The 27,673-nt window shown below is 36.6% G+C and overlaps 2 protein-coding genes and 2 pseudogenes across 2 annotated transcripts; 3 read left to right on the top strand and 1 right to left on the bottom strand.

The window, feature by feature from the left end:
- Window positions 1–575: 575 nt before the first annotated feature.
- Window positions 576–3,499, bottom strand: LOC110727384 (annotated as a pseudogene).
- Window positions 3,500–4,480: 981 nt separating this feature from the next.
- LOC110727305 lies at window positions 4,481–9,517 on the top strand. Its single transcript, XM_021906867.1, has 4 exons — window positions 4,481–5,928; window positions 6,092–8,037; window positions 8,122–8,473; window positions 8,556–9,517. The coding sequence occupies exon 2, from the start codon at window positions 6,297–6,299 to the stop codon at window positions 7,392–7,394; it is 1,098 nt and encodes a 365-aa protein (XP_021762559.1). The 5' UTR covers window positions 4,481–5,928; window positions 6,092–6,296; the 3' UTR covers window positions 7,395–8,037; window positions 8,122–8,473; window positions 8,556–9,517.
- Window positions 8,284–9,376, top strand: LOC110727383. The gene is made up of 2 exons (XM_021906947.1): window positions 8,284–8,473; window positions 8,556–9,376. The coding sequence occupies exons 1-2, from the start codon at window positions 8,284–8,286 to the stop codon at window positions 9,374–9,376; spliced, it is 1,011 nt and encodes a 336-aa protein (XP_021762639.1).
- Window positions 9,518–11,372: 1,855 nt separating the features above from the next.
- On the top strand, window positions 11,373–13,230 carry LOC110727292 (annotated as a pseudogene).
- Window positions 13,231–27,673: the final 14,443 nt, after the last annotated feature.

The raw sequence follows: 27,673 nt of genomic DNA, 5'->3' as shown, positions 1-27,673 counted from the left end.
AGTAGTAGTAGTAGTAGCAGTAGTAGTAGTAGTAGTAGTAGTAATACGAATAATAATAATAATGATAATAATAATTATATAAAAAATAATGATAATAGTATTAGTAGTAGTAGTAATAATAATAATAATAATAATAATAATAATAATAATAATAATAATAATAATAATAATGCTGAAAATTGCTCTGCTATGTCATATACTGTCCAAAAGTTCAAAAGAACAGGGCCTTAGTCCACTTATAAGCCTAAAAAGAGGTTTATTTTAGTGTTTAAACTAAGCTAATTGAAGATACATACAAGAAGTAACTCCTCTATCTTTTAAGATGGTCAATTCTAAGTTCTCTCATCCTCTTTCAATGTAGGATATCCATAAGTAAGCTACAATAAGGTTTGGCTAAAGCTTATGTATAGAAAAAACACTCAATTAAATATATTAACCAATATGTATCATATTATTACTTGTAATCATTATATTTATTTGTTTATTTAATACATCTGAGCCTTCTAATTACTTCGCTAATGACATATTGATATAAATAACAACAAACTTTTGATTTGGCGATACTTACATCCTATCTAATCTGGATTAAAGGACATGGGGTCCTCGAAATTTGATGGATCACTATGGAGGTACCTTAGCCAAATAGCCATAATATAACACTCCAACCTTTTGGTATTAAATAACCTAACATTATATAATTATACGAAATTTATTCAGTTTAGAAATTTATACCATCACAATAATAAGTCAATAAACACTCTTTTTATTCCTTTGTATTATTATTCATATGTTCAAACTTTGACAATTTTAACTTTTGTTGGTAATTTTATATAAGAAAAATATTAATTATATATCATGTGATCTTGTATATTGTAATTTTATAAGGAAAAAAATAATAATAATTTTAGGATATTTTGTACTTTACCACCCATAAATAACCAACTTTTTAAAATTACCACAAAAAAAAAAAGATTTTACCATCATTTAACACTTTCCATTAAAAAACCATTAAATCTAACGTTTTGAAAAAAAATTCTTCAATTTCCGTGTCAAAAACATGTTATTTAGATGTTTTGGGGTCATTTTTGCCCTTTAGATCCGATTTGAAGTCAAAATTAAAAAAATGATTGGAAATACCTCGTTATCGTACTAAAAAAACACCTTGATTTGCGTGACACACCCAAAATGAGGAATTTTTTTTATAAATATTTGTTAATTTTGACCTCAAATCGGACCCTAAGATAAAAAATGACCCCCAAAACCTTTCACGAGCATGTTTATGGCACGAAAATCGAAGAATTTTTGTAAAACGTTAGATTTAACAATTTCGGCGGTGAAATCTAATTGTTTTTGTCTTTTATGGGTGGTATTTTAAAATAATTTTTTTTTGTGGTAATTTCAAAAAGTAGGTTATTTATAATTTTATAGGTTGTAAAATACAAAATTTCCTAATTTTTATAAATTGTACATAATAACTAAAGATAATAATGAAAAAAAAAATATACATTGATAATTGCACAAGTTGGAAATGGGAAATAAGGTATTTGCTCATGTCCTCGTCAATCGATTATCAAAGGCATCAATTTCTTAGAGCTTGATGGTGTGATTGAATATATATTATCTTTGAGCGGTGCCTTTAATTCCTTCTCTTGGTCTCATGTAAAACGTGAAATGAATAAGTAGCTCATTATTTAGCTAGATTATTGCCTTTTGAGGTAGAACAAGTTTGGATTAGTTATTGTCCAAATGAGGTTGCTCCCTATGTACTCTCGGACACGTTGTCTCTTCATTAATAATATTGTTCGATGCGTTTCCCTCAAAAAAAAAAAAAGGTATTTGCTCATGTGAGTGTTATAAAATATTGGTGGATGCCCATTATATTCTTGTACTCTCTGGAATATTCTAGGTCTAGAGCTTAGTGTTTCCTAAGAAAACCCTAACTATTGTATATGTATATATATATATCCCCTACTTAATAGAATAATATAGTGATTTATTCTCTCCCCAATCAATATCCTATTCTCTTTATATTATAACAGTGAGCTTATTTTGAGATGATTATAATTTTAAGATTAAAATTATTTTAAGTACAACGGTGTTTTTTTTTTTTTTTTTTGGTTGCAAATTTTACTACAAACACGTACTAGAGATAATTGAAATTATTCTTGTAAGAAAGAATTGGACAAAGAAGCAATTCAATGTTGCATATATCATCAGTATCTTTCCAGAAAACAAAGCTGGTAAGATTTGCCAAACTAATTGTTTCATCTATCACCTGCAATCAATCATATATGTTATAATGTGTTTTGAATGAAAATAAAGTATTTACGTGAAACTTATTTTTGTAATACAACTTTAAAAGCATATAAACATTGGTGAGAAAGGGGAAAGTTGATATAACCTTGTTTGTATACTTGAGATTCGTTCTTTATATCTTCATATGTTATGTGCCCACCATTCTTCTCTTGTGACATATCCTTGTTTTCTTTACACGTTCAATGATTTATTATGCTTGTAGTTTATATTTATAAGCAATCGTGTGCATTCATATACAGTATAAAGATTTCAAATAGAAATAAGAGGAGTCGCAAATAAGTACTCTGTATCAAAATTATTGCAATTATACCATAAGCTTGTGAAGAACATGGTGGTGATTTGGCTAAACAATAGAGACCATATGTTAATAATCTTCTTCCGACACTGGAAATACTAAATATGAAGTATAGGTATATCTATCATTGATACACAAGTAGTTGTTAGCTAGTTCACAAATTACACAATCAACGTGTAAACTGTAAATCCAATACCATGTAGCTAGCTAATTGGTATGATATACAATTAAGATATGTAATTATATGTTGAGACAAACTATACCTTGAGAGCATGATGATAGGTTGTTCCCGGGAAGTTCCATGGTAGAACTCTTATTCCAAGATTAAAAACATGCATCTATTTTCAAAAGTAAACCAGCAAAATATTTCATTGTGTAACCAAGTGTCACCTGTAAACGCAACCAAATATATATGATAAGTAAAAATATAAAACAGAATATGGATAACTATCCCTTTGTGAGATTGGGATTATAATTGAAATTGACGAATAGCTGTGACTTTGGGCTTTGTTGAAGAACCAAAGAAATGACAAGGTCTCTCCAAATAAAGGAACAAGTGGTATTTTGGTGTTAAATGTTGAACACCTTAACTTGACCGGCCTCATATACCATATCTCATTCAACCACCATATTACTAATCCTAACATTGACAATATGATTACTACTACTGATAATCCTAACTCAAAATTCATCCTGTCTCTGTAATCTTACAATATAATACAAGACACTCCAAATCAATAAATCGTACTATGATATACTTATAGACATAATTGGATGCCCTTAACATTATCCAACAACTAATCAAGGTACTCAACCTACATCACACATGAACTGCAACACAGCCACCACCACCACAACTCCACTACTTTCAGCATTATCATTGCCCATCCATCACCACTGAAAGACTATTCCGATCTCAACAGCCTCCGTAGTCACTACCACCATCACCATCCGCTTTAGGTTCATTTTAGTTTATTTTCTTAATCTTAGTCATACATCTAGCTACCAAAAGAAAATTAGCGTAGACAACTAAAACAAGAATATCGATCCCTTAACCACATCTACGCTACCAACATGCTCCCCTTCTTAATTGGGCTAGCTCTAATCCATCGTACTGTCATAAATTTAAACAGGTTATTCCCTTAGCTTCTTGGACTAGCTCTAATCCATAATATAGTACTATCATAATTTCAAACAAATTATTCCCAAATATATTCAGTTACTTATGGATATATTTTATACGCTTTTGTTTGCCTAGTTTCTAAATTAGCTAACTAGCATTGCTAGGCCAACTAGATGGACCCATAATTAGTTTGTTGTGATCTTTATACATGTAAAGATCAAATATTATTCCATCTGTTACTCATTATTATAAAGTTTATTACTCATACAGTCATACTAATTTAGACCTTTAGTAATCAATCTGTTAAGGTTTACCACAAATCTTTAGCTAGCTAATTTCTCAGGACTACTAACCAATCTTTTCTAATTTCCTTTTCCATACTCGATACTTTAATAGAAGTAATTCCCACATAGTAAGGAACAATTTAGAAATTTGGAGATTAGAAAATTGCAAGTTTGGTAAATTAGTGTATCATTCAACTTAAGAAAGGTAAATATATGTGTGATTGTCTAAGTGTTATCCACAAAATCACAATGAAAAGTTGGGACTTAAATAGTCATAGGTAACATTATTCTTTTTACTTCTCCTTCCAAATTTTGATCTTTCATAACTAGGGTGAAGAATTTTAGTAAATCACGCTAATCTATACTTATACCAACCATTATCTAGATTGTTTATTCTAGTCTAATTACTTAGACTAGAGCACGTATAATAAACATGCGTAAAATTTAATATAATCTCTTTACACTTTTACATGGTCGAACATAACACTCTACACTTCTACACGACCACATGACTATGTTACATACATTGTCAATTCCTATGCTAGATGCCTCTAAGAACTCGTCTACGTTGTTCATAAGCAAGCGCACAACGTTCCACAGCAGAGAAAATAAGAAGAGTACGAAAGAATTGGAATTTTGTTTTGTTATTACAAGTAGAACAATTTTATTCAAAAAGAAAAGAATAGAAAAAACACAGCACAAAATTCCCATGGCATCAATACCCACTAAGCAAACGACTGTTACAAACCATAAGCAAAGAAAAAAAAGCACAAAGCAAACATCTTAAAAACCAATCACACGTCTTCCCAATTTACTTTATACCTCTTCCTCTCTCCTCCATTTTGCTTAATTCTCAAGGCTTCTCTTCATCACCATCTTCTTCTTTCTGCAACTTTTTCAATCAAATACAAATCCCCTGTTTCTGGGTTTGTTTGTGTTCATCAATGGCGGGCGGAGGGTTATACACGAAACCCAAAAGGGTACCAACAACACAAACACAAAACAAAAAGAAACCAAGTAAGTTTTACTCTAATTTCTTATTCAAAGCCATAATTATCACAATTTTCTTAGTTATAATCACCCTTTTTCCTTCAGAAGCTCCTGAAATTGTTAGCCCATCAATTTTTTCACGATGGTGGGAGCTTCTTCATTTAATTTTTGTGGGAATTGCTGTTTCTTATGGTTTATTTAGCCGTAAAAAGGTTGATGATGATTCAGAGGGTGATAAATTTGATACTGCTCAATCTTATGTTTCTAAATTGCTTCAAGTTCCTTCTGTTTTTGATGATGATGTTGATTCCCCAACTGGGTCTCATGATAATCATATTCATAATCCTTCTGTTTTTGATGATGATGTTGATTCCCCAACTGCTCAATCTTATTCTATTTGGTAGCCTCGTGGTTTCAAAAATTCCACATGGAAGACAAAGGTTTTTTTAGTCTCTGTAGTGACCTCGTGGTTTTGCATATTAGATTATAGTGGCCTAATTATCATTAAGTGGATAACCATTTACAAAATGGTTCGGTTTTTTTTACCATATTTCAGGAAAAGACTAACCTACCCTTAATTAAATGAATTCCCCCTTCCTTCTCATTAACGGGCAATCTCCTTCTTCTGTAAATTCGACAGCCATCAATCAAATAACCCAAAACTTTTCATCTTCCTTCAACCTCCAAGAATTTGTGATCTGGGAAAGAGGGATTAAAGAATTCTAAGCTTAAATTACAGTTGGTTGACGATTTATTGGCGAAATTGCTGAGCAATTGTTAGGAAATAATTCGTTGGAGTTGTTCGTTTTGTGGTGAATTTTGTGGTTCGAAATTTAGGGTTTGTTGGTGAAATTCTGACGGAAATCGCAACATCGGGGAGTTCTTGCAGTTGCTGAAGTGATATACAGACCTTAAGCAAGGTATGTCGTTTAAACTTTAGGTTTTTCAAGTTGTTCTTATAATTGCGAAAGTTGCATGCTCTGTTTTTGTTTCTCTGAGTGCGTGTTGAACAAAGATGAAGTCTTTATGCTTGCTAGTAGGTGTTTGATGTTAAAATATATGCATTTGGTTGTTATGTTGCAGAATGGATCAGTGTATGCTAAAGTTTGCGTATATGGGTAATGTAATTGAAGTTTTTGTAGAAGATATTGACAAGGTTATGTAGATAGATTTGATCATTGAGTGTGAGGAAGGGTTTAACAAAAAGAATTTTGAGTTTCCTAGATTCCCTAGCTTTCACTACTGCTATAACATAAAAGATGTTAAGATAACTTCTGACAGTGATTTAATGTCAATGCTAGATAGATTAAAGGATAGGGAAGAGATTACTATTTGGATTGGTTGTGTTGACAAGCCTATTGACTGTGTAATTGCTGCTATAAAGCTTGCTGAAACGCTTAAACAAAACCCTAGTGTACATTTTGGTCCTAGCCCACCTAAGAAAAATGCACCAATTGATGATCATGAGGAGCAGTGGAATAATATTAGGGTTGAGATGCAATTACAACAACATGCACCAGTTGATGACATTGATGAGGGTGAGCAGGAGAGTGAACAGAAGAGGAAGAAAAAGAGTGCACCTAAAATACAGAAACCTAAGAAACTACCTGTCAAGAGAAAGCTCCACCTACATAATGATAAAGAAACCATGCCCTCACAAACAACCTTCTCAAATGCACCTGTGATTCAAACACAAACAAACACATCCTTAGAAAAACCCTCAAACTTGAAATGTAACTCTGGTATTGCCCTTCACAAGATACCAAGAACTACAACTGATAGGAAGAAGATTGTCCAAACCAATAAACCCATGGTTGATGCTATGGTGGTGAGTGAGAGTGAGTTTAATAAAGCAGTTAGAAGATTGGAGGCTAGGGATGCCCAAGTTGGGAGAACATATGAGACTGGTGAGACTAGTAGAGCTGCAGTGGAAGATGATATGGATGAGGGAGCTGAGGTGGAAGATTACATTGGTGAGGGTGCTGTATTGGAGGATTTCATTGGTGAGGGTGATGAGTTGGATAATGAAATGAATGAGGATGCTCAGTTGGATGATGACATGGAAGAGGAAGAAGAAATTGGGTGTGTTCAGGACACATATGACCCATACTCATCAAACTGTTGGCAGAGAGGTCTTTATGCAGATGAAACTTATTTCAGTAGGCTGTACAGAAATGGTGATTTTGTGACTAATCTTGAGTTTGGCAATATAGTGTTAAAGCCCTGGATGATCTTTAGTGATAAAGAGCATTTCATGTCTGTCTTTAGAGATTATTGCATTCAATGTGGTTTTGCAGTAGTAGTTGATAGGAGTAGTCCTAGGAGGTTCACTGCTTCCTGTCTTGCTTTACTGTGGTTGGAGAATTTATTCAAGCAGGCTACCTGATGGAGTCACATGGGCTATAAAGAGTATAAAGAACCCTGAGCACACTTGTGGAGGGTTAGATGAAAGGAATCCCCTGGTAACTGTTAAATGGGCTGCAGAAAAGCTACTTGAAGATATAAGGGCAAATAATGACATCTCTGGGAAGACACTGAATGATCAGTTGTTCAATAGGTATGGAGTGCATATGGCAACCAGTACACTTTACAAGATGAGAGGGGTAGCATTGAAGGAGATAAATGGTGGCCATGACACTTCTTATGGGTATTTGCCAAAGTACTGTGAGATGGTTAAGGAAACCAACCCAGGATCTGTAGCTAACTGTGCATGGAAGCAACTTAATCCCCCTGATCCCTCCCTCACATTCTCTAGTATATTCATTTCATTCAAGGCTGCCATTGATGGTGTTGTTGCAGGGTGTAGGAGTATAGTGGGGGTTGATGGAGCTCACTTGAAGGGACATTTTGGTGGGGTCCTTCTGTCTGCTGTGGCTGTAGATGGGAACAATGAGTTGTTTCCTTTTGCATGGGCTATTGTCCCCAAGGAAGATGGTGACAGCTGGAAGTATTTTTTCTGGCACCTTAAGCATATTCTGTCAGGTTCTGGGAGGGGGAATGGTTGGTGTATTATTTCAGACAGACAAAAAGTAAGTGATCTCTATCAGTCACACTTTTTATTTCTGCAATTGCAAATAACAATGTAACTTAGACTTTCTAACATTTGGATGCAGGGAATAGATGTGGCACTAAATGAGCTATGACCTGAAGTGGACAGGAGATATTGCTGCAAACACTTAGCCAAGAATTGGAAAGCAGCATTTCCTGGGCCTTTGATGCATTCACTATTTTGGTTGGCATGTAGTGCAACATCTCCTTTCACCTTCAAAAAAGCAATGGACAAGATACAGGTTGTGAATCCAAGTGCTTGTGAATGGTTGGCTGATCTGGGGGAGCAGTCAAGATGGACGAGGCACAAATTTGATCCAAACATTTGCAGTGATGAGAACAAGACCAACTTTGTGGAGAGCTTCAACTCAACTTTAGGTATAGACAGATGCAGGCCTGTCTTAACACTTTTGGAAGGTATCATTCTGTTTTTCCCATCTTCATTAATGGTATTTGACATGGCTCTTTAATGCTAACCAAAGAATACATGAATGCACAGGTATTAGAAGAATGTGCATGGTTAGACTGTCAACAAGAAGACAAAGGTGCAACAAATGGAATGAGGATGAACCATGCCCTAACATAGTAAAGAGAATAAGGAGTTTGACCTTTGAATCAAGAACTTGCAAAGCTTATCAATCAAGTGAGGGTGAATATGAAGTGAAGGATGGGAAATCTATGCTACCTGTGTCACTACACAGGAAGACATGTCTTTGTGGGGCATGGCAAATTTCAGGATTGCCTTGCAAACATGCAATCAGAGCAATCTTGGCTGCTGGATTGAACCCATACCATTTCTGCAGCACATGGTTCTCAGTCCAAACTTTTAAGCAAGCATATGCCAATCCAATACACCCTGTACCAGATTTTGAGCACTGGCCAGAGATTGATGTGCCTACAATACTACCACCTGTGATGAAAAGAGCCATTGGTAGGCCATCTAGACAAAGAAAAAGGGCAGCTGATGAACCAGACAAAGGGAAAAGGTCCACAACAGTCCAATGTAAAAAATGTATGTGTTATGGACACAACAAACAAACATGTAAGAGTGGACTTACAGCAGCAGAGCAGAGAAAGGCAAGAGCTAAAAATACAGCAAAGAAAACTTCTCAATCCTCTAAACACAGTGCACCAAAGAGCACATCCACAGCAAACCCACCAGACCCTCCAAGAAGATTCACAAGAAGCTCATTGCAGTCTCTTTCACAACCACATCCCTCCATTAACACAACTCAGACTTCATATGAAGCTACTCAAGGTCCAAGTAGCCAACCTGTTACTAGGACAAGGAAGGGTAACAAAGGAAAGAACAAAGTCTGATATGTCCTGTACCTTGATGGAGTAGGAGCAAGTAGGATGTTTGTTTTTGTATGTCAGTGCAATTGCTTGCAACTTTTGGTTGTTGAACATATGGTCTGTATTTAACTAGAACATCTTCTAGGCCAACTTTTGGTTGTTGAACATATGGTCTGTATTTAAGTTCTTGTAGGTGAAATTATGGTTTTTGTCAACTTATGGTCTGTAATTTAACTAAAGTTTTATTACCTTATCATATCTCAACTTTGGTTCATTCACAACACATTTATAGATATTAGAAATCAAGTACCATAACTGAGTTTTTATTTATACTTGGTTGAATTACATAACTGCTTTCATAAACCCAGTACAAAATACATCACCACCCCTCATTACATAACTTCATTACGATTCAACCTTAACAATACTCCCCTTTCCCTCATTACCCTGTTTACATCATTTAAGGTAACAAAAAACATAAATTACTAATATTATAATACCAATCTTCATAACCCTCTTGCAACAAACAAACAGTTCTGAGACCATGTTATGCATTGCGGCAATCTCAGAATTTGGTGAAGCATCGTAAAAGCTCACATCATCTTCTGTGACCCATTCAAAATATCCGCAACCTCTGACTTTTTCCCTACATGTGTAGTATGGCTTCTTTGGATTGCTCATGGAATCAGAAAACCTAACCTCAGCGTTTCTAGGGGGGTTGCAATTGCAGTGCTTCATCCTTACCCAATTAAAGCTTCCATCTGTTGCGCCTCTCTTCTTTGAAGAAACTCCACGAAAATTCATGGAGATAACCTATGGAGGAGGCTAGGTTGTGAGATATGGTGGAAGGTTAAAGGGAGAGGAAAGGGTTTGGGATTAAATTCAACAATATCGAGCAACCAGCCAAACAGTTGAAGGGGAGTCTGTATTTAAATGAGAAGGAAGGGGGAATTCATTTAATTAGGGGTAGGTTAGTCTTTTCCTGAAATATGGTAAAAAAACCAAACCATTTTGTAAATGGTTAGCCACTTAATGATAATTAGGCCACTATAATCTAATATGCAAAACCACGAGGTCATTACACAGACCTAAAAAAACCTTTGTCTTCCATGTGGAATTTTTGAAACCACGAGGCTACCAAATAGAATATCCCAAAAAATGATAGTAAGGTTCAAACATGGAGTTCTCGGTATTATAGAAATGAACCTAAGCTTGTTGTTACAAACAATAGTGCTATTGTGGATGTGGATTTGGGTGAAAAGCCATTGTTATTGCCTGTTAGGAGTTTGAAATCAATGGTTTCCGATGGAAATGATGTTGATTTTGGGGTTTCTAGGGTTTATGCTAGATCAAATTCTAAGGAATTGTCAAATGCTTTGAGAAGAATTAGTAGAAATGATGTTAAAATGGTTAGTGAGGAGGATTCTAGGGTTTCAAGGGGTTATGCTAGATCAAATTTTGGTGTAAGTGCAAAGGGTGGTAATGATTCTAGGAGAATGAGCAGGAATGATAGTGTGAAATCTCGAGGCTCGGTTCGTAGTGAATTTGGGTCTGTTAATGGGGACGGTGAGGTTTCTAGATCATTGAGTAGGGCTAATTCAAATTCGAGTTCAAGGGGTATTTCGAGGATTTCAAGGAAACCTTCAGGTGGGGATTATGGGGGATTGGATGATGAAGTTGTTGAGGAGCGTAAGGAGACGGTTGAAGAGAGTGTTGTGCTTCCATCTCCAATTCCGTGGAGATCAAGATCAGGGAGGATGGAAGTTCTGGAAGATGAAGAAGGAGTTGAGAATGAAGAATTTGTTGATTTTGTGGATTCCAACCCCCTTCCCTATCTTAATGAGTCTACCTTTCATGTTTGTGACCCTTCTACCTATGAGTATTTGGACTCCTTTGAGGTTATGACTAATGTGTTCATTGACGGTGTAATGAAAAATCAGTCTTTTGAGAGAGTTCATTGGCAATGCTTCATGGGAAAGGGATGCGTTTGAGAGAAACCTTCATCCTTTCATGCATGGTTTTGAGACTCTAGGCTTTAAGGATGTTGAGGGAGTTGTTTTTCATCGTTGTGATAGAGAGGAAGATGTGGTTTCTCTTAGAGGTTGGAAGTTTGAGGGAGATGGAGATCATGAGTGTTCTTCTTTTGAGGATTCTATAATTGATTTCTATGCTCTTATTAGTGATTTGAGGAATGGTGGTGAGGAAAAGTTTTTAGGTGAGACCATTGCTCCTATTCCCTTTCCTCATGTCCCATTTACAAGAAGATTTAACCATATCCCCTACTATCTTAGGTCTCTCCCTTCTTTTGTCAAAGAGCTTATTGAGGACCTTACTTCTTCTTCTTCTTCTGATTTTTATATATATGTTCCCTTGATCTCGCAGAATCACACCAAGGTAATTTTCGAGTCCATTTTCCTTGTATTAGCTCATTAAAATTATCTTCTTCTTCCAAAAATGGCGATGTCATCAATTTCTTGCTTTTTCACCTCCGCATATAGGTTAAAAAACCCACCATTTTCGCTCATTACAAGAATCAATTTTTCAACAGCAGAAGAATTTTGTACCCACCTCATAAATTGCCCTCAAAACCCTGAAAAAACCCTTGTTAATGTTAATGCTCAATTAGATGTTCAATGTGTTACTGAGGTGTTGCGTAGATTATCCTTAAATCAGCCCCAATTAGGTCTTCGTTTTTTCATATGGACTGGTTTACAACCTAAGTATAGGCATACTCAATATATGTATAACTTAGCTTGTAAGTTGCTCGAAATTCGTCGAAACCCGGATAGGATTAGAGAGATTATTGAGTGTTATGGGGTTGAAGGGTGTCAAACTAATGTGAAATTGTTTAAAGTTGTTCTTAATTTGTGTAGAGAAGCTAGGAGTGCTGATGAGGGTTTGTGGGTATTGAGAAAGATGGGTGATTTTGGTTGTCAGCCGGATTCAACGATGTATAATGTGGTTATTGGGTTGTTTTGTGAAAGGGGGGATCTTGATAGGGCAATGGGGTTGATGAGAGAGTTGGAATCATGTGATTTGTGTCCTGATATGATTACGTATATGTCAATGCTAAAGGGGTTTTGTTTTGCTGGGAGATTGGAGGATGCTTGTCAGTTGTTCAAGACTATGAAAAGTCATGGATGTGTTCCGAATTTGGTGGCATACTCTGCACTCTTTGATGGACTTTGCAGAGCTGGTAGTTTTGAGAGAGCGTTGGAGTTTTTGGGTGAGATGGAGAAAGAAGGCGGGGAGTGTACACCGAATGTCATTATACATCAATTATCCAGACTTTGTGTGAAAATGGCAAGTCAGTTGAGGCATTGTCGCTATTGGAGCGTATGGAGAGTTTTAAGTGCCATCCTAACAGGATTACTATGAGTGTGCTAATCCAAGGTCTTTGTCGTGAAGGGTATATTGACAAGGCATTTAAACGTGTTAATGATGTAGTTGTTGGAGGTCAAGTCTCGAAAGATGAGTGCTATAGTTCTCTTGTGATCTCCTTGTTATGGATCCAAAGATTTGAGGAGGCAGAGAAGCTTTTCAGGTGGATGTTAGGAAGTGTTGTGAGGCCTGATGGGTTTGCATGTACTGTCTTGTTGAAGGATTTGTGTTTAAAAGGAAGATTTTTTGAAGCATTTGGTCTATATGAGGATGTTCTGAAGAAGGGCTTTGTACTAACAATTGATTCTGATATATACTCAGCCCTACTTCTTGGTCTTTGTCAAGAAAACCGTGTGGAAGAGGTAGGAAAACTGGCCAATTATATGGTTGAGAAAGGGGTAACAATCAATACCTCTTACATTGATAACATTCACAAGCACCTCAAAGGATCAATTGAGATGGAGTCACTTGTACATTTGTGTAAGATGGGAAGATGATACTAAATTATACTTTTGTTTCAATACTGTCTTGGTTATTAGTATCTCTAGAGGATCTTTGCAAGTTGTAAGATCTAAGTACTTCCATAGCGCCTGAAAAGCATGTTGGTTGCACAATCCTGGTTCAAGTACTTTGTGAGATGTATCTATGCCAAAGAAGAGTTTTCATGTTGCTAGTTGTAGAGTATACATGGTAAGCATCTTATTTACTCAATCCTCCTCTTCACTTTTTAATATACTATTGTTGTATTTCAATGTAAACATTGATTTTAAAGTATTAGATTTTATGCTGGAGTGATGTGAAGAAGTGTGGGCTGAATGGGTTAGTCACTAGAATGTAATTTGACTTCTGGTCAGTTGTGAGTTGTAAAAAAAAAAAAAATCATGAAACCAAAACACTTGCTTTTGTCCCCCGAAATTTTGTTATGGAATTGACTGTGGGATTTGTACTTCATACTATGCCTTTTCCTTGGTGATTTCCACCACAATTTGGTAGTTGAATTCTCCCCTGTCTAGCATATTGACTTCTGAAGTCTGAACTAGCTTGGAAAGTCTACTGATGTTTTCTTAACTGCCGATGGCTGGAGTTTTCTAATTTTTTTTATTTGCACTAGTGTCATGCTAGAAGTGTTCTTGCACAATTATTGACTAAATATATAGCTAGCAGCTAATGCCTTTTCTCTGCAAACTTTATGGTAACTCATGCAGGGAGCTTTTTCAGAAATTGTGTTGCATCATCCCTATTATTGTCTTTTCTCACTAATAATGATTTGGCGATTCATGAAGTTATTTTTGTGTACCTTTGTGGCGATTTTATTGTAACTTATCATGTGCTTAATATTTATGCCTTAAATTGCATTTTAAAGGTAGTAATCAAAACACCATTCCATTTCATTGTCATGACAATATTACAACCTAAAATTGATAAAGGTCAGCAATTGCACTTTGTTTACATACCAAAATCTATGACATATGCCACTAATACAATGCAAACGTAATACCAATCATTAACTAATTGCCTATTACATCAATGTCCTTACCAAATACACTAACACCAATCCAATAGTAGCAATTATCACCACCAGAATCACTCCTGATATGCCATCCCTATCACCTACCTTTGCCTTCTTCATAGCAGTAGAAAGTGTCTTGCATTTCTTGTTAAGTCTTTCTTTTTCAATCTCCACCCTTGCATTGCCTTTTGGTCTTGAAGCAGGCAAACCTGTTGTTTCAGTAAAGCAATCTCATTTTTCATCAGCTTTTTGTCCAACACAAGTTGATTAGTAACAACCCTCTGCCACTCTAGTATTTATTCATCAATCCATTTGAAAAATTTGCATCCTCTTCTACCAGATGCAGAATCATACAATTTACAAGCCAAAAATCTTCTCCTAGGGTTTTTTTGTAGTCCACGACGTCTTCAATTTTGGTGGAATGCCACAATTGCACTTGTTTGGATGATATTGCATAGCGGAGTGGTATGAAGAATTGGACATCCTACCAATTACAATGTCAATTAGTAATTAAAATGCTTCAAAATTCAATCTCAAATACAAAATAACCAATTCCTAAAACCCCCAAACCCTGGGAGATTAGTGCTGGTATGATCGCACCCGTTTACTTACTGCTCTCATTTGTATATAACCCCTTCCCAGCCCCCATTTCCTTCGACACTTCGTAACTTTGCGCCCGGTCGTCCTAATTGAGCAATTGTTTTTTTCAAACTAGATTTTTTTTTTGAGATCTACGCTTTGCACACCATATTCCACCTCAGAATAATAGAAACGAAAAAAAATTCAAAATTTGGCGAAAAAAGGGGTGCAACACGAGGACTTCCAAGGAGGTCACCCAACCTAGTACTTCTCTCGCCCAAGCACGCTTAACTGCGGAGTTCTGATGGGATCCGGTGCATTAGTGCTGGTATGATCGCACCCATTTACTTACCGCTCTCATTTGTATATAACACCTTCCCAGCCCCCATTTCCTTCGAAACTTCGTAACTTTGCGCCTGATCGTCCAAATTGAGCAATTGTTTTTTTTCTAACTGGATATTTTTTCGAGATCTACGCTTTGCAACCATATCCCACCTCAAAATAATAGAAAACGAAAAAAAATTCAAAATTTTGTGAAAAAAGGGGTGTTAGTCATACCTTAAGGTGGTACAAATACCTGCCTAGGAGGAGGTTGACCTCACCCTACTAGTCAAGTCACTAATAACTAATTACTAGAGTTGATCTCGTTAACTAAGTCATAGCGTATTAGTATGTTATTGATTTGTAAATGACAACTTTTGTACACTAATAAGTAATTACTAGAGTTGACCTCGTTTACTAAGTCGTAGCATATTAGTATGCTATTGATTTGTAAATCACATTCGTTTGTTGCTTGGAGCGATCATCTCCTTCATTTCCTTAGTTGTTGTGGATTGTTAAATAAATTTACTAATCAAACGTGTCAAGTTCATATTACACCTTGTCATGTGATCCAGGGTACCACTATGACAACTTGGGTACCATTTCAGTAACGGTGGTACAAAAACACATTATAAATAAACCACTGGAGAAAGAAATGGATTATTTTTGTTCGGGGTGGTACAAGTACCTGCCTAGGAGGATGTTGACCTCACCTAACTAGTCAAGTCACTAATAAATAATTACTAGAGTTGACCTCGTTTACTAAGTCGTAGCATATTAGTATGTTATTGATTTGTAAATCACGTTCATTTGTTGCTTGGAGCGATCATCTCCTTAGTCGTTGTGGATTGTTAAACGAATGTACTAATCGAACGTGTCAAGTTCATATTACACCTTGTCATGTGATCCAGGGTACCACTATGACAACTTGGGTACCATTTTAGTAATGGTGGTACAAAAACACATATTATATGAACCACTGGAAAAAGAAATGGATTATTCTTGTTCAGGGTGGTACAAATACCTGCCTAGGAGGAGGTTGACCACACTCTACTAGTCAAGTCACTAATAACTAATTACTAGAGTTGACCTCGTTAACCTAAGTCATAGCGTATTAGTATGTTATTGATTTGTAAATCACAACTTTTATACAATAATAAGTAATTACTAGAGTTGACCTCGTTTACTAAGTCGTAACATATTAGTATGTTATTGATTTGTAAATCACATTCGTTTGTTTCTTGGAGCGATCATCTCCTTAGTTGTTGTGGATTGTTAAACGAATTTACTAATCGAACGTGTCAAGTTCATAGTACACCTTGTCATGTGATCTAGGGTACCATTATGACAACTTGGGTACCATTTCACTAACGGTGAACCATTGTTAAAGGAAATGGATTATTCTTATTCAGGGTGGTACAAATAACTAATTACTAGAGTTGACCTCGTTCGTGAACTAAGTCATAGTTAATAATAACTAGTTACTAATAACTAAGTCATAGTATGTTATTGATTTGTAAATCACAACCTTCTGACAGTACAACACTTTTAAAAACTATTCAACGACAGTGTGTAACACCCCAATAATTATCTCTAAAAGAAAATCTGTAAAAACCTGTGATAACCTGTGAAACCTGTGATAACCTGTAAAACCTGTATAACCTGTAAGAGAATTATTGAAGTGCTACCGCCACGTGTTCAAACGTTAAGGCTAGTTTCATAAATCAGCAGCGGAAAACTAACTTAGTTTTAAAAAGAATATAAGTTTCAAAACTGGAAGTCAAAACTCAAAGTCTTACAAGTTGGAACCATAACGACCCTTATTCAAAATCCAGTAAAATAGGAAGTAATGGAACCAACACCAAAATAAAATTCAATCTGTGTTATGAAATAAGCTAACTGGTTAACCAACTCTCCACTCAAATCCCATCACCCTGATGCAAGACAGTTTATGCAAAAACCTGTGATGAATCTGCTCCCCAAAATTACAAGTGTAAGAATTGGACCATTACAGGGTCATTGAAGGCGAAGCCATGACCAAGAGAAACACACAAAAGCACGCAATCAGCATCGCTGAGTACATACAAGCTACGAAATATAGTAAAGAGTCTTAGCATGATACTATCAAGCATTTCATACACTCACAATATAATCATTGACTCGAACACATGACTCAATTGTCGATCATTACTAAGTTTTCACTAAATAACATTGATCATTTCATTAATTTTATCGGATTAAGCAATTGACCAGGTTGTCCCCCTATGCTCCATTTCGGAACATTAATAAAGAAAACCCTATGCCTCCTTTCGGAAGACATTAATAAACATCCAATGGCAGACGGGCGCGACTCCGTGGCCATAGCTAGTATGAGATCTCATCTAACTCATTATAATTTTTAAAAGAATTTAAACAAGAGACTCGTAGATCAGACGACCTCTGAAAAGTACACGGCTAATACCCCGTGAACCCCAACCTATGTTTGTCATTACTCTAGATGTGCACAAATCCAGAGTTTTATTACTCATCCTTCTTGCACTTTACGTGATTTACCAGTTTAGATTAGGTGATGACTCGCATGCAATCAACACAACCAATCATACAAATCATTCAAGTTTCCAATTCAATTCTTAATTTATTAGTGACAAAAAACATGTATTATTGCATCCTTTAACTACCTCGGTGTATAAACACCTTAAGTGCATAAGGCACCTCAAATCCACAATTATGTCTTATCAGACTTTAACTCTTTCTTTACTCATTCCAATTCAATACAATTGAATAAGTAGTTAAAACGATTCATTCCATATATATATATATACTTGTAGATTTGCTTCTAAGCTATCTTGCAAAATATTGCATAAATAATGCTCAATAGGAAACATCAATGCAATTTCTCATATATGAATTAAAGCAATCATCACATTTATCAACAATCAACTTATTACCAAACAATTTCAACCAATCCACAAGTCTCCTAACATGATTCTAGGTCTTTTCCAAGTCCTTAAACATGCTTCTAAAGTCAAGGTTCTTCGTATACTTGTACGTACCTTAATTAAATCATCTTTCCAACTAGCCACAATGCTAGAAATTACTCAACTTAAAGTCTCCTACAATACCAAATACATAAACTCAATTACTTCCTGGTTATACAAATTTCTAGCAACTTTTAAACACTTTAAATCTTCTCTAATAAGCTGAAATTTTTGGTTTAAAACCTTTAAAACTCTTTCTTTAAGTGGGTACTTAAAACCACAAAGTAAAAACTCATTCATGGTGTTTATATAAAAATTCCAGCACACTTTTTAAAATTTAAACCCCCCAAATAAATCTGAAAATTATTTTTAAAACATTAAACCTTCGTCAAAAATCAAAAAATGTCCGAAAACCCTATTTAGAGGCTGATTTTGGCCACGAGAGGGTGGTACACACTACCAAAGGTAGTGATTTCTGATTAGAACGTTGTTTACACATGAAAAACACTATTTATTTGTAAAAGTCGAACGAGTTATAATCTCAACGGGATTAAAACGTGATTAAAAATAATTAAGAACGAAGATCAGAATTTGATTACCGAAAATCAGTTTTTATGTTTAATTAATCTTTATAAATTCAATAGGAATGAAATCCCTAATTTAATTGATTATTAGAACCCTAAAAATCAACACTTTAATAATTAAAACCCAAACTTTTTAATACTTTATAAAAACCATAATTTGAAACCATACAAAATCAGAAATTTATACTCTTTAGTTATCAAAACACAATTATTAAATATACTAATCATATTTAAATAACAAGAATCAAAACCCCCAAAAATATATACTACATAAAACAATAATTTAAAACAAGGAGGAGGAGATAGAGAGAAAGGTGGCTCACGGTGGGGATGGTTGCCGACGTGGGTCGCCGACAGGAGGTGGCCGGCTGGCTGGGGAGTGGCGTGAGGTTGCTGCAAAACATGAAAGCAGCAATTGGCCATGCATTCACGCATGAACCAAAGCAGCATGCAAGGAAAGAAAAGAATAAGAAAAAGGAGAAAAGAAAAGAAAGAAAAAGAAAAGAAAAATAAGGGAAAAGAAAAGATTACTTACCCCAAAATCTGATTTTTGATCTCTTGTGTGGGAAAATTTTGGGGTATTGAGAGGTATTTATAGAGTAGGGAATAAAGATTAGGGTTGGGATTAATAAACAAATAGACTTTATTTATGAAATATTTGACCCACAAGGGTTCAAATAAAAGAATTGGGCTTACTTAAATGAAATGGGTTGGTCCACAAGGAGTATGTAAGGATTGTTTACATACTATTATTTAAACGAGCCTAAAAGATTAATAAACATTTAGCCCAAAATAAATTATACTTTTATAAAACTCACTAATTTAAAATATTTTAGCCCTTAAAAATATATATTATAATTAATTAAATAATTTATAAAATACATAAAAATACGGAGTATTACACAGTGGTAATTCAAACAACTAACTCACATAGTAAGTAGGATTGCTTCAGTGTAGGAATGCTACAGTCTATTCATATGAGGACAGTTTTAACTCATAATTTTACGTATCACTATTATCCTTCGTAGCGGGTTTCACATGTGTCTTAGGGAAATTTCTTTGTGTACTTTTAACTTCGTAATCGCAACTTACCCCATCAACCAGTTCAGTTAATTTAAATCATATACGTTCATCTGCTGGAATTCGTTGTCTGGGTCGTCCATGTCCTTACTCGTTATCAACTGTTAAATTATATAGATAACTAGGGTACCAATGTATTAAGAATGGGATAAAAAGAATTCTTTAAAAGAACCACTGTATTGCGGGTGGTACAAATATATGTGTGTTTCACTGGAATCAATGTGTGTTTCTTTTGAAACGACTGCTCTGTGCCATAGTACTGGACCTAGGTCGTAGCCTGCAAAAGGGTGAAAATTCCACAATTCACCAACGTATCTTAAGGTAAAAATATAAACAATACGTATAGTGGTAGTTCTCTAAAAGAGGCAAATGGTTCAGCCGAATACAGAACCCACACCGTGACTACCTTGGTACCATTTCCAAGACGCGTTGTGCTTTAATTGACAAGACAATACACCGGGGAACTGATGCATCAGTTTAAAAGAATTTGAAACGATTACATCAATAAAATTCACTTTCCATCCACACTCTGCATCCATTGCCTTCCATTTCTCATTTCATCTCATCTCCATCCCCTTCCCCGGTTACAAGCAACTAAAATGGCTGGAACTTCCGTTGGGAAACGCTGTAGCTCAAGTAACCATCTCTCACCCACCCACGATAACCGATATTGTACTTTTAAAAAAACCTGAGGGGGTGTCCGAAATAAACCTGAATTTAGTAAAGTATTTTACGAACGCTTACAACTTTTTACAATGGAATATACCAGCCTGTGCAGTCCATTACAGCACATCTCCCTCAATCAATGTGCTGCCAGACTAATGGCATGCTGTTACAAGATGACAGACCAATGTCGGGACACCTTCCTCTTTTAGAGAACTTGGTGTGTTGCTACGACGAGGGAGCTTGTGTTATGCTGTATAGGCTCATAGAGAGGTTCTATTCCTCGACCTCCCCTCTTACAGTACCACCTGAGATAGAGGAAGCAATTGACTTGAAGCCCAATTTTAACACCGACTCCATACTTGGTTACGATTTCCCCACAGTTTAGCGCCACATATTTGTTGGCTCTTTCACGGATACCGTCCACCTCATGACGGTTGATACTACTAACACCTACTTAAGGTTCCAGGTAGAAGGTTGTACCTTTAATCCCAGGCTTAACCATCGCTGGCCCATTCGTAAACGGTACCACCGTGTTAGCTATAAAGGAGAGCATGTTTCCTCAACCGCCGAAGAGTATGGCATAGTCGATCGGGGGTTAGTCATTCTAATTTGGAACGCCCGAGGGTGCGCAAGGCCCTCCTTTACAGAACACTTTGCGGCCCTACACGAAAAATTTAACCCGATGTTGGTCATCATTTTAGAAGTTCGTCTTGGAAAACATGAGGCGAACAATCTCGTTTTTCGTAGCCTCCCTGGTGAATATCAAGCACGGATATGTGGTCCGGAGTCAAGGCCAGGTGGAGTTATGATGTTTTGGAAACAAAATATGCTAAGGGCCAATTTCTTCCACATATCGAGTGAGCTGAATGGGTTGGCTGTTGATGGTTTTTTCCAAGTAATTTGTGTGATTTATAATAATGTTTAAAGTTTAAGTTAGTGGAAGTTAAATTATTTAGCTAACTAAGTGTTGTTTGCAATTACAGGCTCCACCACCACTACCACCACGACCATCATGGCCTCCGAAACAAGTTTAATTGAACAATGACCCGTTCAGCTCGGACAAGGAGGTAGAGCCAGGTAGTTATTACTTCAATTTTGGTTTGGCTTTCGATGGCTCCATCCACCACTAGGGATTTGGAAAAGATCTATGATGAAGCAGGGACCAAACGCTCCTTAATGCTCTGTGTCTTTGTTTAATTAGTACTGCAGTTTTAGTAGTTTTAGTTGCCTTTCCTTAAAACTATTTTCATGTATGCCTAAAATTCTGTTTTGGTTATGCCTTCACTATGTTCTATTATGGCTTGAGCCTTGATTGTTTATTTAATGCATTAATTAGCTGTTCGAAGTTATTACGAGTATTGGGAACCTTGAATATTCCACTTAACTGTGATAGTGGTACATTTAATTATCGAAACCTTATGATGTGTACTGTGTATTATACATACTACGCACCTATGTCGTGCTGTGTACATGAATAATGACACCCTTTGCATCGTTTGCACCTACGAGGTACCTATGTTGTGTACATGAAGTGAATATGCACAACTATCAAGTGGCACGTTTAGTACTTTTAATTGTACCACTACAAAACCAGTAGTAGCTTCATAATGGGCTATCGGATAAATGGTACAACCCACACCAATTTAATGTACCATTGCAAAGACAAATGGCACTTGTATTATACTATTGTGAACTAAATTGTAAAATTATCATTTACATACCACCAGTGATACTTGCAACGTATGGAAATTGGAAGATTGTCATTTACATTCCACCAGTGCTCAGAAAAAAAATGTCCAAAAGACAGTACTCAAAAACACCAAATTTTAACCCAGAAAATAATGACACCAATTCCTAGGCCACTAACACTAACACATCACAGTTTTCACGTTGTTTTCCTTGAACCAATAATCAAATCCCCCAGACCATCTTTCAATTCGTTCACTTCACACTGCAAGTCGTCCAAGAACAAATTTGCCTAAGCAATAGGAATCTTCTCCTGTAAATGTAACAATAAACACTTTAGCCAACCACTCTAGAGATCTTCACACAAAGCACAGACATATACACCACATACCACGCTAAACCTTGTGGTGAATCTTCTGGCAAAGAACTTAACATACGCTAGCATAAGAACACCACAGTATGAGCTGCATATTAATACGAAAGTTGAACATACGTTCTTCTAACCTTAAATCTAGGCTGAAAGTTATTGGCACAGTAAGCAAATAAGGAAAGTAGTGCTTACTTATCCTTTGACCCTAAGATCTCAACAGTGCATCTGGTCCAAGAATGTAGCTGACCAGCCTTCCATGCTGGGTCACAGAGTCGGAAAAGGACGTCGATACCACTAACCTGTAGTTTGACAAACACATTACACATAACCACATGGTCCCTATATATACCATGTTTGTTTAGAATGAAAGGCATTAGTATTAGTACCAGAAGATCAATCTCTTTGGTATGTGTGGTGAACGGGTTAGGGTACATGGAATTTATCATCCACAACTGTTTAGCCTTCATGTGTAATGCTAAGCACCACCAGTGCGACTCGTTAGGGGAATCCTCAGGAACTTCGGGCACTAGGACAAAGACCTGGTAAAATGACAATGTCAATGCCATAGGCACAATTTAGAGCATATGCATGAAACACATTTAAACCTACAATATTGAACTATGTGAGTAAGTAGCTGACCACTCGAATCTGCGACAGGTTAAAGCTCGGGAGGAATTTGGCATACTTGTTACAAATATGTTCTTCTTTTCCTTCGTTCAACAACAGTCGATTCTACGATCCAGCAAAAAAAAAACAAGCATGATCATCATCAATTGTGCACGTAAATATGACACCCCAGAGGTGAAATGAACCCCAAACCACTTACCGAAAAGCTTGGGTCAAGCAAAATACGCTTGCTTCTGTTCCAAAAGTCTTTGGTGGCCCATTGTTTGGTGTATAGCACACTGGCCATTCTAACGTAATAAGTGGAAACCCGCGATTTATGGTGCACCACTTCATAGCAATCCCTCTGGTTGGCTTCCATGTGGTCACACTTTATCATCACCATACCAGGACTATGGGGTGAACCATCAACATAACACCAAGTATACACATAAACTTATTAGAATTTACAATTAAAACCAAAATTTTGCAAAAGACATGCACAAAAAATACTTTTCACAATCAATTACACGTTTCTGAATTACCTAAGTGGATCCTTCAGGTCCTTCCACCGCTTTACAAACTGCAGCAGACGTGTCTCGACCGTTGTATGGCGACGGGTCTTTGACACATTGGTGAACATGGCTGACACGACTACCTCGGTAGGTTTCACCACCCTCTTATAAACAATTCCGACCCCCTTCCTAGTAGACTCGTCTCCCTCATCAAATGAAGATGAATTTTCCAAACTGCACTGAGCATCAACCAACACAGTAGTTCCCCTTGTCCCAAGCAAGCCCACAACTATTTCAGGTCCAAGCTCGATGTTCTCATCTTCCACTTCATGATCAGAAAACCAGGAATTTAACTCTGAGAGAACACCTTCATCAACCCCAACCACCTTGGATTCATCCCTAACCACCTTGGCCACACCCCCAGCCTCTGCAAACAGCGGATCAACCGATATATTTTGAACCACACGGTCCAGGTCATCGTCACCGAAAACAGCATCAGCATGAGACTCTTCATTACCAACTACGTTTGCACCTTCTTCCAGTTGTTCCTTCCCCAACAAACAACTGTCCAAAGCCTCTTATTCATGCACAACAACATCCTTCTCCGTTGGCTTACCCCTCACGATTGGCTCCCCCCTACTCACTCTCTGGCCATTAGCTACATCAACATACTGCGACATCAGCTTATGCATTGATTTCATAACGTCACCTAATTTCAAATCTATCACAGCCACCAACTTCGGAGTAATTCTATCCAACACCTTTCAGGAAATCCTAAACACAAACTATTAACAGCTGCCATAGGACATGTTACTTATTTTATATAAATTACAGAGCTACATATGAAACTACCATTTACTTGCATTACACCTGCTGCGTAATATTTTCCGCGTCTACCTCCTGCGTAGTCCATTGCACATCTACGCTTTCCACCCGTTGCTTTGGACCCTCCTGAGGAGTCAACAGATTCGGCTCCCCATACGCTACATCCAGCGACTAAAAAAGAATCAAACACAACAGCTTCAGCAGGGATGTATTCCCATCAATTGAAAGTCAAACTAATACTAACCCGCAATTTTCCGAAATCCTCAAGTTGTTTTTTGTCATCGCCAACCGCCTCATTGATCTTTTCTTCTAACCATGCCTCCAGTCTTAGTCTCACACCCCACCTCATTGGGACGCGACTGAGGTGATCTAGATAAAAAATCTACAAAAAAAGGACAGGATAGAAAATTTGATAAGATTACTCAAAAAACTTTTGATCTACAGTGGCAAATACCCAATTTGACTCACCAACAAAAAAAGGATACAACCCCCACAACCTGCAACATATCCATCATGAGAAAATTTCTTTTGGAAACTCCTGGCTGATACAACCATCCAGTTAAATATATAAGTGCACCAGTCATACTCATCCGCTTCATCGTAAACCAATAACGACGGCACAAGCTTCACCCCGAGATAGCTTGTGTTTGCCGTAGCACACAGTAAGTAGCCCAGAGGTGCTATGAGAAAGCCTATCTTGAAATTAGCCTTCTCGTCAACCGACAGCGGCAACACATTACCTTCCTCATCTTGTCGAATCAGTGCCCCCAAAGTAGATACTAATGAAATGTGTTCCTTTTTTCCAAACTTCTCCAAGATTCTGCTATGCTCTGCCTGCTTATCCTCAGGAATTGTACATGGCAATTCCTTAGACCCCATGAGAATCCCAAGTACGTACTCGACCTGCACAGGACTCAAAAGAAGCACACACTCATCTCCAAAAGTTATGGAACCATCAGCCATCACCCTTGTCAACAGCCAGTACACAAACTTTCGGGGTACATAAGTTAGGGTAATACTTAATAACCCTCCAAAACCCATTTTTGTGACCACCTTCTTCCTAGAGTCATTAAAATTCTTCATTGCAGTTGCAAAAGCCATCATACCATGCAAATTTGGGGCCTACAACATTACATTCAAACAAGACAAACTTCAATCAAATGAAACCGGCCCAAGCCTCACAAAAGAACACCACTAACTGATTAAATTCCTTTTAAGTTACTCAAATTCTTCAATTCCAACTAATTCCTTTCCAGGTAACCTCAATTTTTTACATTTCAAACTTAATTACAACAAAATCTAAATAGAAACTAATTATACAACTCCATTCAAATTACTTGCGAATATTGTATGTGGGAATTTAATCTTACTTAAGGACTCACAATATTCATACTTAACTTACAACTCAGCTAGAATTTACAATTAATCTTTATTCCTTCAGTTTTTTTTACCCAACTACTACCTAAAATAAACAAATGCCCAACCACAAAATTCAGCACACATTTCCATGTCATGGATTTCAACAAATAATGTTCATAGAGTACCTTCTGCGTACTTCTTGATTGGGTTTAACGACAACCCCTTTCTCCTTCACCACGTTTCCCCTTTTTCCTGTCCTTTTCTCAATATGACATCGCTTGCGCTTCCCTTTCCCAACCTTTTCCCGCAATAACTTGATCAGGAGATCCTGGTAGCTCACTTTCCTGTTTTCTGGTTCTCCTCACTATCTTGACCATCGTCCTCCACATCCTCATCTTCCTCATAATCACCAGATGTGGAAGAAGCATCATTAGAAACAGCTTCATCACTACTAGATTTAGTATAACCACGGTCATCAGAACCAGCTTCATCAGAGTCCTTTAAATACTCTTCCTCAAAAACTGGATCAGATTTCAGTTTCTTCTTCCCTTTACTAGCTGCTTTCTTTTCAGGCACCTCTTCGTTCATGCCTTTCGACCGCGCCTACACAAGCAAAAAAATTTGCCACCCAAAATCAGCTACAACACACAACCGGTACTACCCAAATCCAGCAAACACACAATCGTAAATTCCGACAAACAATAACTCACCATTCGTGATCCCTTGGTCCTCCTCGACATTATTTCCCCCTGCCAAGTTCAAATTAATGCTCAGAAATGGGATTTCCCAACTACAAAAAACCATTTCAACAAACGCTTAACTCTTCACATTAAATTTCTCCACTTTATTCACATATAAGTCGTAATATCTTAATGTTACAGTATGACTTATTCATAACTCAATACGTCTTCCACAAAAATCTCACAATTAATCACTCATTTACATGGATTAAAATTAAATAAAATACTTTCATTCAACACTCCTACCACCCATACATGTCAAAAATTTGGACTTAGTCATTACAATTAAACACCAAAGGGTAGCATATTCGAAGTACGTCTATTAGATCCTCAAATTAATTCCAATTATAAAAATGTTCAACAAAGGAAACCCTATTTCGCTAATTTCACTGGATAATCACATAAACTAAAACATAATAAAAACAAATGCATTGCAATTAAGGGTTTCAGAACCACGCCCAATAAAGTTTTTCCCAACTTAAATAACTGACAACCTGCTAAGTCGATAAATTCACTATAAAACCCTACAATAGGTAAACTAAACTACACAACAACAAACATTTTACAGTTGCCTTTTAAATTTCTTAATAGCCAACAAATGCGTCCATAGCAAAATTGTTATAGTGCCCATACCTTCAATTCAATCAAAGGAACCAACGACTGCCGGAATACAATTCACGCAACTGCTGACGCACCAAAATTGTTTTCTAGGTCCGGCAGCAACCACCGTCTTAGTCTCTTCTTTGGAATAGAGTACTGTAACTACACGGAGAGGGGAGATGAATAGGGAGAGACTAATTTTGGACCTAACTGAAACAAAAAGTAAAACCCCTGAATATTGAAATTGACAAAAACGAGCATCCGTTACAGTTCAAACAACAACGGGGTCACGTGCAACTCACCATCAATCAAGGATTGTATATTTTGGTCTTGTAGCTGCTACGTATTTACAAAGCATATAGGAGGGAAAAAACGTTAATTTGGCAAGTCTATGGACAAAAGCTGACTCTACTGTGGTACATTATACTGTATCATTACGTAATATTATGCATGTATAATGTACCATTAATGTAGAAGTTGTCTGAATAGTACTTTTTGAGTAATATTTTGCCTTTAGTGGTACT

The sequence above is a fragment of the Chenopodium quinoa genome, unplaced genomic scaffold (genome assembly GCF_001683475.1).
Source record: "Chenopodium quinoa cultivar QQ74 unplaced genomic scaffold, ASM168347v1, whole genome shotgun sequence".
Taxonomy (NCBI): Eukaryota; Viridiplantae; Streptophyta; class Magnoliopsida; order Caryophyllales; family Amaranthaceae; genus Chenopodium; species Chenopodium quinoa.
The sequence above is the reverse complement of the archived record's forward strand: the minus strand, read 5'-3'. Positions and strand labels throughout refer to the sequence as shown.